The following is a 13,552-nucleotide window of genomic DNA, read 5'->3' on the forward strand; positions in this document are numbered from 1 at the left end:
TTGTACATTATTGTTCATGAACAAACTTTCAAGCATATGTGTCTTTAAATTAGTCTCATGTAGTGCAGGCTGACCTAAAAGCTACTATGTAGCCAAAGATGCTCTTTAACTCCTGATCTTCCCTCTGCCTCCAAAGTGCCAGGATGATGATGGGCATGTGCCAGCACACAGGGGTCTCTTCCTTTTTGTTTATTAACTATGACTGAATATTTGATAACATATTTACAAATATTTGAACATATTTACAAAACTTATTTTTTTTATATCCAGATTCCACATGGGAGTTTCTCAGACTGATTCTTGACCTGTCAATGAAAGTTCTGAAACAGGATGGGAAATACTTCACACAGGTAGACCACTCAGTCCCCACCCTTACTCCTGTGACTCTCAAGAAGAGTCAATATTTACCTATTTGAATGCATGTTCTTGAAATTTACATATGTCAGGAGAGCAACAATATATTTGAATTATACTTGTTCAAAATCTGTCGTCCTGAGATGTTACTTAACAGAAGACAATATTATCCTGATTTTGTTGGCCCTGGCTGTAGTATGAAATGTCGCCAGCAGGTGGAGACACAGACCACAATTTCTTCCCCGTCCCCCATCTTCTAGGTCTATCTCTAGGGAAAAGCCCATTTAGCAGCACACCCTTCTTGATGAGCAGCTTTACCTGTAGTGTGAGCTGCAGACACCATATAGAAGTAGATTTTTTTCTTTGTAGTTACTTTCATTCTTTAAAAAAAAAAAATTTAAAAATTTTTTTAATTAAATTTTTTTTTTAAACTTTCATTCTTGAGGGTATTCTTAACTTTAAAGAAGGTTTGAATTTGTGGTTTTGTATAAAATAGGTATATATAGGAAAATACACTTCTTCCTAAAAAGTAACAAAGGCATCTACTTGTTAATCCAGTCTCATTACTTGGTACACAAAATAGTTAATAACCAAGTTCGACCCTTGCACTCTGGTCTCGGAATTCTCTGAGTTTACTGGAGAGTATTGCTCATCCTATTACATGTAAACTCTAACTAACCCTTTTTATTTTTTATTATTTTTAATATGGACTATCTTAAGCAGAATTATGTCTTTTGTCCTGTGTACATAATTCCCATCCCCTAAAAAGACTTGACCTTGTGACCAACTTTATATTGTATTAATTTCTCAGTAATTCATTTTATTAAAGTGGATCTTTGAATTTTGCTGAATACTGTATGCTCCTTTTATTTTTAAAGATTTATTTTTATCTATGTGCATGTGTCTCTGGGTATATGCATGTGAGTACAGCTGGCTGTAGAGGCTGGAGGTGTCAGATCTGGAGCTAGAGTTACAGGGCCTTATAAGATTCCTCAGGTAGGTACTGGGAGCTGAGCTCCAGTCCCTTGGAAGAGCAGCAAGTGTGCTTAACTGCTGAGCCATCTCTACAGCCCCAGTACATTCTATTGTAAATATTTTTTGGAAATCATACTGTAATTACATCATTTCCCCCTTCCCTTTCTTCAAATCCCTTTCATATATCCCCCCTTGCTTTCTGTCATTCATGGCTTCTTTTTTTTAATTGTCAGATACATACATACACACAGATACACATATACTGGTGCATAGATATGTAAATACAACCTGCTTAGTCTGTATAATGTTACACACACACACACACACACAGTTTTCAGGGCTGACCATGTGGTATGAGATAACCAACTGGTGTGCTCTTCCCTGGGGAAGACTATTTCTCCTGCTTTCAGCATTCCATAGTTGCCTGCAGTTCTTTGTCTAGGTAGGGTTGGGTCCCATGAAACATGTATATTAGTGTCATCCTCATTCAGATGTTATTTTGACAGCCATAATATTGTAGTATCACGGGCATAGCTTCCATAGCATTTCTTTTTTTTAAATAATTTTTATATTTATTTATTATGTATACAATATTCTGTCTGCGTGTATGCTTGCAGGCCAGAAGAGGGCACCAGACCTCATTACAGATGGTTGTGAGCCACCATGTGGTTGCTGGGAATTGAACTCAGGACCTTGGGAAGAGCAGGCAATGCTCTTAACCGCTGAGCCATCTCTCCAGCTCCTTCCAGAGCATTTCTAACAGACACAATGTCACAATAGATTTTTTGTTCCTCTGGCTCTTAAAATATTTCTGCACCGTTTCTGTGATGCTCCCTGAGCCTTAGGTTCAGGAGCTGTATTGTAGATGCATCAATTAGGCTGGTTTAGATTTTTAACATAAATTTATTTTTGACTGATCTATAAAAACATAAAAATGATCATTTAGAGTTACCATGTGATGTTTACATGCATGTATATACTGTCTAATTTTTAATCAGGTTAAGCACATGTATCTTCTTAACATATATCACATGTTTGTGCAGAAAACGTTCAGCTTCCTTTCTTGGAACTTTCAAGAACAATGATTCTTGGAACAATCATTAGCTATAGTTACCTTATACTGTGTAATTGCGTGGCAGAACTTCTTATTCCTGTACAACTGTTAATACCAATTGATGAACTGCTTTTAAAGATTATTGGTGTATTTAAATACCCAGAATAGTTAGAAGTCTTTTTTTTTTTCTTGAAAGCACTTATCTGCAAACTCTAGTCTGTTCTATTTCATGGGATCTGAGAAGAATAATGCTGTGGAAAGAACTTAGAGGGGGCTGGAGAAATGGCTCAGTGGTTAAGAGCACTGACTGCTCTTCCAAAGGTCCTGAGTTCAATTCCCAGCAACCACATGGTGACTCACAACCATCCGTAAGGAAATCTGGTGCCCTCTTCTGGCCTGTAGGCACACATGCAAACAGAATACTGACAATACTGTATACATAATAAATAAATAAATAAATAAATAAATAAATAAATAAATAAATAAAAGAACTTAGAATACACAAGACACCTAAAGTTCCAGCTTGTCCTGTTTTCCTTCTCTTCCCACTGCGTGTAAAGCCTGTGGGCACATGGTACCTTAAAGCCAGTGTCTACACACTGTAGGCCAGATGTGGCTCCCTGCTCTTTTTGAGTTTCTTGATAAACAGCCATGCCATTTGTTTTGTGCTCCAGGAGCAGTGTGCTGTCGAAAATGTGACCTCTCTGCCCCTTTACGGAGGAAGTTGGTAGGCCTCTGTTTTATGTAGGTTGTTGATGGTGAAACTGACTCACACAAGGATTGTACTGTAAAAGCAATGCAGATTGAGTTAGTTGGACTTTTGGGAGCACGATTATCATATTCCCCTGTCTCCACATTTCCACAACTAGAAGAAAGTCTCAAGCAGGTTAATTGAGGAAACATGAGGCTCTAGGATCTTATAACCAAACAGAGACTTGCCAGGATCGGCATGGGTTGGATCTGGAGCTCCGGCTAAGAGTAGTGAAAAAAAAATGATGAAAAGAAAGAACAGGATACCTCTGCGTGGAGAAGCTGGGGTCAGGTAGGCTGTGTGCACTCTGATAGAGTTGAGCCAATTACTACAAGCAACCTGGAACCTCTGTGTTTTATTATGTACAGCACAGGGAAAAGAAGTTAGCTTGTCTTGGTAGGAGTATCTATAGGCCAGCAGTTTCAGGTTGTGAACATCTATGGGGAAGAAGTTGTTGCTAGTTTTGAACACACTGATCAATCAATAGCATTAAAACCCTCAAAGAAGGTATTACCATCTCTTTGAATCCCAGCTGGGGAAGACTTTTCCATTCCATTGGACTGAGGTGCCGTGTACCGTGCCCCCCCCCCCCCCCCCCCCCCCCCCCCCGTCTGCGCTCTGTGCGCTAGAATTCAGTTCGCGAGCTTCGGGCAAGGGGCTGGAGGTTGAGAATACAGACTCAGAGACCGACCGACACGCAGACCTTTTAACACTGATACCAAAAACCCCCCCTTTTTAGCACCATGTAGGCTTAAATACACTGCAGTCAATGGCCAACAGGTGAAAATCCCATCCTCTGATCCTCTAAGCTAGGCACAGCTTCTAGGAGGGAAGAGCATCTGAAGGCCAGGCCTCATTAGTCCCAACACTGAGGCATGCCCATGTCAACAATACTATTTCAGGACTACACTATAGGGCTTCCTCTGCTCCAGTACAGAGAGTGAGAACAAGCTAGTCATGGGTGCCATCTGCCCATAATCCCAACTGCCTGGGAGCCTGAAGGAAGGGTATTTAAGTATGGATCCTCTGTGAAGCAGTCAGCTTGGAGTAGGTAAAAGGCGCCATCATGGTAGTTTTGTGCTTGCTTGCTAAGGGGAACTGGTGCTTTAGTGTGGGAAACTAATAGAAATGTCCCACGAGAATGCAGCATGTACAAATACTAATTAATGACTGTAACTTTGAGGACTTGCTTTTGTGAACTGTTTCTCTTTTAAACCTCCAGATTATAAGTCCAAGGCTGTGTTCTTTGCCAAGGATTATCCCAAAGACATCACCGCATACATTCTGTCCTCCCATTCAGTATGAGTGGAAATATAGTGATACCATTTTGTGCCGTCCTGGGCTTGTTTCTTCTGTTGGTCTATGTGCCGCACACTAAGATTCACCTGGTTTAAGAGGCATAAGCCTTACAGGAAGCTGTGGTCGCCACCATTCATTCATTGACTTATTCACTCATCATCATCGATTTCTTTTTGGGGTGAATGACAGACAGGAGTTCCTCCATTGACTTGTACCCTTAGACTCTGCTTATTTTTTTTCTACCTGTTGACATGCTCAGGTGATAACACTTGATTCTGCCCTTAGCTGGAGTGTGTAGCAGAAAACTGGAGAACGTTAATGGTGGGATGAGGATTTTATATAATGATTTTCAGAAACTCCTACCAACACATTGCTCGTGTCACAGTGGCAAATTTGTGACATCACTGGCATCATCCTGGGTGCTTGAAAGAAGCCTTACTATCTTGCCACAGAACTTAGGAATGTGCATTTTTGAGGGTAGAAGTTAGGCCCTGGGACTTGACCATCTATCTTCTGTCTCCAACCACTTACTTAAAAAAGTAATAGGCAGTTGGGAAATGATGGCGCGCGCCTTTAATCCCAGCACTTGGGATGCAGAGGCAGGCGGATCTCTGTGAGTTCGGGTCTACAAGAGCTAGTTCCAGGACAGGCTGTAAAACTACAGCAAAACCCTGCCTTGAAAAGCCAAAAAAGAAAAAAAAAACAGGCTGCTACATATAAAAATGGATATGTAACACACATGGAAACCACAGTGAAAAATGGAGCAAATTCCTGAGCACTCCCATAGCTTGGACTGTTCATTATCAGCACCCTTTAGACATCTGTAATCCATGCTAAAGCTTTACTGCTTTCTCGAAGTAATCCATCATTAGCATCATTTGAAAAATTTCTTCATTTATTTTTATTTTATCTTTCAAATTATATGTGTGTAAGTATGGGTGCCTGCAGAGTCCAGAAGAGAGTGTTAAGATTCCCTGGAGTTGGAGTCACGAGAATTCGTGAGCCCACTGACACGAGTGTGGAAAACTGAACCTCTTGAACGTCTGTAATCCCGTTATGTGCTTTCCACCACCGAGTTGTCTTTCCAGCCTCTTGACTGTAAGCTTTTCTTTGTAACTTTTTAAAGCTGTGCATACCGGCATAGGCCTTTTATCCCAGCACTCAGGAGACAGAAGCAGGTCGATCTCTCTGAGTCTGAGGCCAGTCTGTTTTTGTAGAGAGTTCCAGAATAGCCAGTGCTACACAGAGAAACTTTGTCTCATAAAACGAAAAAAACTGAATAAAGTGTGTGTGCGTGTGAGTACAAATACTCGCTCAGGCCACTGAGATCAGATCCCCTGGAGCTACATTTGCTTGTGATTGTGGCCTGCCCAACATGGGTACTGGAATCTGAATTCAGGTTCTCTGCATGGGCAGTAAGTATTCTTAACCACTGAGCCATCTTTTCTTTCTTGTCCTTTAGTGTCAATTCTCAAAAATTTTTGTACATTTTGTAGTTCACATGAGTGTGATATTTTTTTTTTACTGTTTAGTTTTGCTTGCATAAGATTTGTTATTTTTAATGATGTGTATATATGTGTGGGCTATGTGCATGCGAATATGCAGATGACCTTGAAAACTAGAGGTATCTGGTCACTCTAGACCTAGAGTTAATAGGCAGTTGTGAGCCGTCAAACATGGGTGCTGAGAACTGAACTTGGGTCCTGTACAAGAGTGGTGAGTGTTCTTAACCACCTCATCAACTGTCCTAGTCCCACTGCCCCCCTTTTGAGACCAGAGCCTCACTATGCAGCCTTGGCTGGCCTGGAACTGGTTGTATGGAGCAGGCTAGCTGGCCTTTAACTCAGAGATCCCCTGCCTTTGCCTCTTGAGTACTTGGATTTAAGGTGTGTGCCGCCACACCCAGCTGGTTTTGCTTAATTTTGAACCTAATAAGAAACACTCAGATAAGGATTTATATTACAAAAATAGTACAAACTGATTTCAGTTTAAAAATGTAAACAATACAAAAGTTTATAAACTGAAAAAGCAAGTGTTAATTAAGTCTAATATGAGAGATCGAGAATTTTCTAGAACCAAAGCTACTGAACTAATGGATGGTTATTTCTTTGCTGTTGGGTTTTGTTTTGGAACTCCAGTGTATCTTTCTTAAAAAGAAAAGAAAAAAAATGTTCTATTTATGTAGACAGGAAAGTGAAATTTATCATGTTCCTTTTTTGGGTAGGTCTCTATTTGTGGAGTTTCTTCTTTCTCTTTTTCTTTTGAAAAACTGCTTCTTGACAATGTTGGGAAAGAACAAATTGAAACTTTCCAATTTTTGTACCACATTCTCAGTAAGGAGGTCCGGCCCTCCCATATGTCCTCTTTAAACACAGAGCAGGGTGTCAATTTTAAGATGGCAGACAACCAGTCAGCTGTACACCTTGGTGGCATTTCCGTTCTATATAGCTTCCCCAGTGGTGATGTGTTCTAAAAACAACCGGACAGTGTTTTCTATTTACGAATTGTAAATTACATGTGTGGTGTTTATATGCTCTCATGGTGAACTTGATGTTGAAACCAAATTATATGCTGGTGAAGGGCACTTTGGCTAAATCCCACTGCAGGACCCTAGATGATGGGTTATTAAACAGGCTGCCACTAAAGGATGACGTTGTGCTAAGTGAATGTGCTAAGTTAAAACCACCAAGGCTGTCTCTTGGAATAGTTCTAACCCATTTTCATGGCTGGATGGCTGCTCTCAGAAGTTCTGATAGCATAGGCCACTTTTGTGAAGTTTTCATCTCACGTTGTTCCTGCAACAGAAACCTGGCGGCCTGAGTTTGAGGCCCAGAAGCCACGAAAAAGGTAGAAGGAGAGAACTGATTCCAGCATGTGATCTTGAGACTGTCACACTCATGCAGTAACACAGCACACATCATGTTGGCGCGCAATGATACACTTTCAAAATCACAATTTGAGGAAAGGATGAGGTATGACTGCAATTCTCTGTCAGGACTTTTGTTGTTTAAATCAGCATGGAAAGCAAGAACATTATTTTGATTATTCAGTTTCAATGCAGTTGTGACTATTACTGACAAAAAGTTTACTTTGAGTGGGTTATGTGGATGAATATGCTAAATTTGGTGGTGTGGATACAATGAACTGTGTCACTAATGAGAAATTGGCTTCACTGCTTTCTTTGCTTCATACTTCAGTAATTTGAAATAGCTCCGCAAATGAGGTAGAAAGAGAATGGACTAATGAACCCATAAATAGAATCCAGTGCAATTTGTGGAAGTATTGAGGTCTTATCTCATTTTTTAAAGATGAACTTTTATCTCAAGCTCCAATTGTTCTTCCTTTATTAGAGACCTTCAAGTGAGTATGACTTAGCAATCCCAATGTTTCCTTTTCTCTCTGATTTAGGGGAATTGTGTCAATTTGACTGAAGCCCTGTCACTCTATGAAGAACAGCTGGGGCGCCTGTATTGTCCTGTGGAATTCTCAAAAGAGATTGTCTGTGTCCCTTCATACTTGGAATTGTATCCTTTGACCAAGACATTATGTGCTGCCTTTTCAGAACATCCAAGTCCATCACGTGCTGCTGTTGTTAATCATAACAACAAGCAGAATCAGCTCTGTAGTGTACACACTCTGAGTTTCAAACTGGGGGCTCTTCCTAGGAACTTGAAAAAGTAGGCTTTGTTTCTGAATCTTAGAGACTGGGGCGTCCCTTGTCATCGTTTCCCGGGGGCCTTTAATCATTAAGTCCCACTGATCTAAAGCAGAAACAATTGCTGTCAAAGACGGACAGTAGCCAGGCATATCACCTGGGAATTAGTTAGATATGCAAGTTCTTCTGTCATCACCCCAAATAGAATGTAGGGGTGGAGCCCAAAGGCCAGCTTCCTCAGTCCTCTAGGGTAGTGATGTGTACCCAAAACTCTAGAAATGGTTTGACTTCCCAGAAGCCCACATAAAAGCTTAATGGGCCACCTGTAATCTCAGCATATGAAAGGGAAAATGGGGGATGCCCAGAGTAAGCTGACTAGCAAGACTAGCCATATTTGTAGTAAACTATAGTCCACAGTCAGTAGCTTCCATAGCTGCAAGCTGAGTCCAGGTTTGTTTTTCCATGATGGCAGTTGCTATCAGGGAGACCCTGCAATGCTGCTGGCCCTGGGAGTGGCGCTTAGCTCAGGCAGGTAGGAAGCTGGATGCCTAGTAAGAGGCAAGAACTTTCTTCCCTAGGTCCTCTATGTCTAAAGAGGGGATACTCTGCTGGGTAGCCATGTCCTTCAGTGGCTTGTGGAGATTTAGCATCTCCATCTTCACTCTCCCTTGCCCCTTTAGGAAGGGCTTTTTCCTGTTCAGTGCTTTGAGGAATAGGGGTGATAAGGGAGAAGGCTCTGGGTCTTAGAGTCCCATGTCCTTCTGCTCTTCTACTCTTCCACCTTTCCCTGCTGTTTTCTCCTTTCCTTTACTCCCATCCAATTTCCCTTATTCATTCTTCTCCTCACACCGATGCTTCAGACTTTTGGGAGAGCTCCAGAGCAGAAGCAGTAGAACTGAGTAGTATACTCCTTAGTCTTTGTCCCAAATGGTGGCTGGCCCATGCTGCAAAGTGCCTTGTTTAAAAGCCCTTTGTCCCATCCCTACAGTGTTCAACCTACGCCCATAAATCCCTGTCCATCTTTCAATTTGTCAGCCTATATACACATGTTAAGTGGTACCTGCTCTTGCTTGAATGGCCTTTCTTATTCCTTAACTCCCGGTCCAGGTGGGTATTTTACACTGTTTGGAAGAAAGCTAAGCCTTAAAGATGAGCATCCCCTGAATGTCGTGTGCTGCAAGCCGCCTTCCTGACTTCCATTTGCTCTGTATGTCATCAACCAAGTCAGGCAACTGGTCATAAATTCCTTCAAGTGTTTTTTTGTTTGTTTTTAATTATTATTTTTAATTTAAAAAAGCCAATGGGAAAAATGTATATTTTGACGACTAGGGTGTTAATTTTTGAAAGTCATCCGAAGGACAATTAGACAGCCCAGTGAAGACTGCGGAATGCACTGACCCCCTAGAATGTGACTTTAGGATCTATCTTTTTTTCTCTGTGTGGGGTTTGGGTTTTAGTTTTGGCTTCAGTAGACTTTAACTTGGACATGTGGAGGAATGAACATCATTGTTTGTTCTGGAGAGAAGTTCCTGATAGTGTTTCTCCCCCCCCACCCCCAAATTGACTTAGATTTTAAAATTTGGTGCTTTCAAAAGACATGATTAGCAGTGCTTCAATTAAAATTACAAAAGAGACCTATCATGTGTTTTGTCCCTTTATTTCAGCCCATTCTCCTCTTCCTTACTTCTGATGGCCTAGACAAAGGGATATTCTAGACTGTGCGCATGTCAATGTCTGTGTGGACTGTAGTAGTGACTTCAGGTATCACAGTGGGGAGTGAGCCACAGCCTATTTACCACCTGCCTTATAAAGGTGACCTGAGAATAGCAGAAGATTTTGCCTGACTGCACAGTTGGAAGTCAAAACCTTATTTCTGTTACCATTCTTAACTGATGAATTCCATGTAAATACAAACATCTTTATTTGGGGTAGCTGCTCTGAGACTCTGAGAAGACTGCAGGATGTGCAGATGCACAGTAGATAGAGTTCCTGGAGTCCTGTGGTTAAAAGAACAATTTAGGAACTGCTAAGAAAGTGCATGTGGCCAGGCGCTGGTTTCTTACGCCTTTAATCCCAGCACCTGGGACTCAGAGGATCTCTGAGTTTGAGGCCAGCCTGGTCTACAGAATGAGTTCCAGGACAGCCAAGGCTACACAAGGAAACCCTGTCTCAAAAACAAAACAAAAAACCAAAGTGCATGTGAATATCAACTTGGTATTGTATGTATTGTGGATAACAATCCAACCAATTTGAATTGTCTTTCGTATTGTGTGTACAAGATTTATGCTCTATCAATGGAATTGGTTCATTTGTGGTATTTTCACAGTAAGTAAAACATTGGAAATGTAATGTTTAGTGAGATGGATTCAGGGCCAACACTGAACGTTCTTCATTGTTCTTCCTAAGACAGGAACAAATGATCTTTAAAATGGGTGCAGACTTTTGCTGTTCTTTGGATTGCTATGAAAGAAGAAACAATACAGAATAAAAGGAGTTGCGAGTCATGTTCAAATTAGATGAGTTTAACAATAGTTTTTGTTCATGGCTAGGTTAAAAACAGACAAGTAGACACTTCTCCACCCAAATGCTTCTGTAATTTGTGGAAAGACTTATGTTGTGGAGGATTGAAACTGGTTGTACTGCTGCAGTTAGAATTTTACTTGGGGCCAATTGTCCCTGCCCCCATTTCTCTGTTCCTTTTGAGACAAAGTAACAGTCTGTATGTAGCCTGGTCTAACCTGGAGCTTGTTATATAGCCCAAGCTTGCCTGGAACTCTCCTGAGAACTGAGCTTGTACCACCATACCCAGCTCAATTTTTTTGCTTCATTGGAGTAAAGAAAAGAAGCGTATCAGCTGCAGGGATATATTTTTAATGCGAAGCATGACCTGGTTGGTACTTGGGGAGTAACTTGAGGCTGCAACCACAGATGCACTCATATTTCTGGTGACTCAGGTCCTGCTAAGCCAAGTGATAGGAATGAAGAGGATAAGGTTATGCAAGGCTACTTGGAAAATACGTTTGGGAGAAAATAAAGGAAGCAGTGTTGAATTTATCTTGCACGATAAAAGTGAATTCAGACTAATTTCTTGGTATTTGCTGAAGGAGGATCTCAGTTTTGAACCCTTATTATTTTAACCGAGAAACGTACAAACTGAAGCAACACTCCCCACCCCCAGCCCTGTGCACTAGCTAAAACCCATCCTTGCTTTGGCTGCCTTTTAAAGAGATGCTGATGAGCCAGCAATGCTATTGTTCTTAACGACTCTAGTGTTGTGTGGCATGAAAAGTTTCTTTGAACAGTGGAATATATTATGTCCTAGCTTTTTAATAAAGACAGACAAATATGGGTAGTGTTTAAAAATTCTATTCAACACAGCAGATAATAGGAATTGATTTATTAAGACATGAAATGCTGCTTTCTCTCGGAAATGTGATTGAATATTTATAAAACTGATCCAACTGGGCCAGGGGAAAGCTGAGTTGGTGGTGCTTTTAATGGGCTAGAGCACTGTTGATATCAAAATAAGAAAGATGCGCTGTTCCTTCCTGTGTAGTTGGAATAGTCATGTCCTTGCTTTCTTTCTCTGCCACACGAGTTTGCATTTCTGCCTGTCAATAAATGGATTGGTTTTATCCTGTTCTCACAAGTGGAGCTGCTCATGTTCATCCAACAGCTTTGTTTTCTAAGCATTTTATTCCCACTGAGTGTTTCTCTCTGGCAAGACTTGCTCAGACAAGGCAACAGTAGTTGGTGATTTTCACTGTGGCATAGCATCCCTCTTGGGACAGCATTTTTTTTTTTTTTTTTTGGTGCACCCTGTTCCAGAAGCCAGTTGATTGGCAGTGTTTGATACCTCATTATTGTGTAGGAGTTGCTATGCAGCCTTGAAGAAACACCTGGCCTTTGATCACCCAGTTGCCCAGTGTCCTCTCTCCCTCTCTCTCTCTGGTTTTTCGTGACAGGGTTTCACTGCAGCTTTGGAGCCTGTCTTGGAACTAGTTCTTGTAGATCAGGCTGGCCTCAAACTCACAGAGATCCGCCTGCCTCTGCCTCCCAAGTGCTGGGATTAAAGGCATGCACCACTACTGGCCGGCCCATTAGTGTCTTCTCTTAAAACCTTACTTATTTTCATGTGCATATGTGAGTGCCTGCCTACGTGTATGTACACCAGGTATGTACCTAGTGCCTGAGGAAGCCAGAAGAGGGAGGCAGATCCTCTGAACCCGGAGTTACAGGTAGCCGTGTACTGTCATGGATGCTAGAAACCAAACCCCGGTTCTCCACAAGAGCACCGAGTGTGCTCTTAACTGATGAGCCATCGCTCCTGTCTGGAGTCTTTGTTCCAAATAATAGCTAACATTAATACATTTTTAAATAAACCATGCCCATTTCTGTTACCTTGCCAAGTCTCAAAACTATGTTTGAATGAGATGTTGATAAGCACTTAATGGGCCAGCCAGCAGTCCAAGGGTAAAATGTGCCTGAGGGTTCCATAGCCAGGCATCAGGTCTTACATATCCCAGGCAAATTTTCTGTGTAGCCTGAGGACAACCTCAAACTTCTAATTCTCCACCTCTACTTCTTGAGGGCTAGGATTATGGACATGTACTTCCAGACCTGTTTTTAGGAGTTCAATAATAAATTTAGGACTCAATATGTGGAAGATTCCTCACAATGTCCCCCTCCCTTGCCCCATTCTAGTATTGGCACTGGTGATTAGACCTAGGTCCTCATGTGTGCTAGACAAGTACTCTATCACCGAGCTATAGCCTTAATTTTCTTTTTATTTTGAGACAAGGTGGTTGCTAAGTTCTTTCAGGCTGAACCTTGAATGGCCCAGGGAGGCCCTGCACTTCTGAACCTCCTGCTCCAGTTTTCTGAGTACCTGTGCCACTACTGACTTCTCTGAGGACCTTTCTGCCTGCCTACCCTTCCTTCCCTTTATCCTTCCCTCTCTCCTTCTTTCCTTCTCCCTCCCTCCCTCCCTCCCTCCCTCCCTCCCTCCCTCCCTCCCTCCCTCCCTCCCTCCCTCTCTTTTCCCTTTTTTCTTAAGACAGGGTTTCTCTGTGTTACAGTTCTGGCTGTCCTGGAACTCACTGTGTAAACCCAGCTGGCCTCAAGCTCACAGAGATCTGCTTGCCTCTGCCTCTCGAGTGCTGGGATTAAAGTGTCCGCCACCACCACCTGGCTTCTTTTCTTAGTGCTTACTGATTTAATTTTTTTTATGTATATGGGCATTTTGCCTGCTTATATGTCTGCACCACTGGTGTGCTTGGTGTCCTTGGAGGTTAGAAAGATGGTGTTGGGGCCTCTGGAACTGCAGTTACAAGTTGGTTGTGAGCTGCCTTGGGTGTTAGGAATTGAATTTCCAGTCCTCTAAAAGAGCAGCCAGATTCCATGATCACTGAGTCCTCTCTCCACCTCCAGCCAGGATTTCTTAATATTCTTGTATCTTAGATTC

The 13,552-nt window shown here is 41.8% G+C and overlaps 1 protein-coding gene across 2 annotated transcripts in view; it reads left to right on the forward strand.

Annotated features, from left to right (window-relative positions):
* Positions 1–9,718, forward strand: part of LOC121441196 (spermine synthase) — a 54,023-nt gene extending 44,305 nt beyond the window's left edge. For both annotated transcript variants that reach the window (XM_041642340.1, XM_041642338.1), the window contains exons 9-11: positions 271–350; positions 7,842–7,957; positions 9,196–9,718. In XM_041642340.1, the coding sequence (XP_041498274.1) occupies positions 271–350; positions 7,842–7,957; positions 9,196–9,235 (236 nt within the window). In that variant the 3' untranslated portion in view covers positions 9,236–9,718. The remainder of the gene's footprint in view (positions 1–270; positions 351–7,841; positions 7,958–9,195) is intronic.
* The last annotated feature ends 3,834 nt before the right edge of the window (positions 9,719–13,552 follow it).

This window comes from Microtus oregoni, unplaced genomic scaffold (genome assembly GCF_018167655.1).
Source record: "Microtus oregoni isolate MIOR12 unplaced genomic scaffold, Mior012 000074F_000, whole genome shotgun sequence".
NCBI lineage: Eukaryota > Metazoa > Chordata > Mammalia > Rodentia > Cricetidae > Microtus > Microtus oregoni.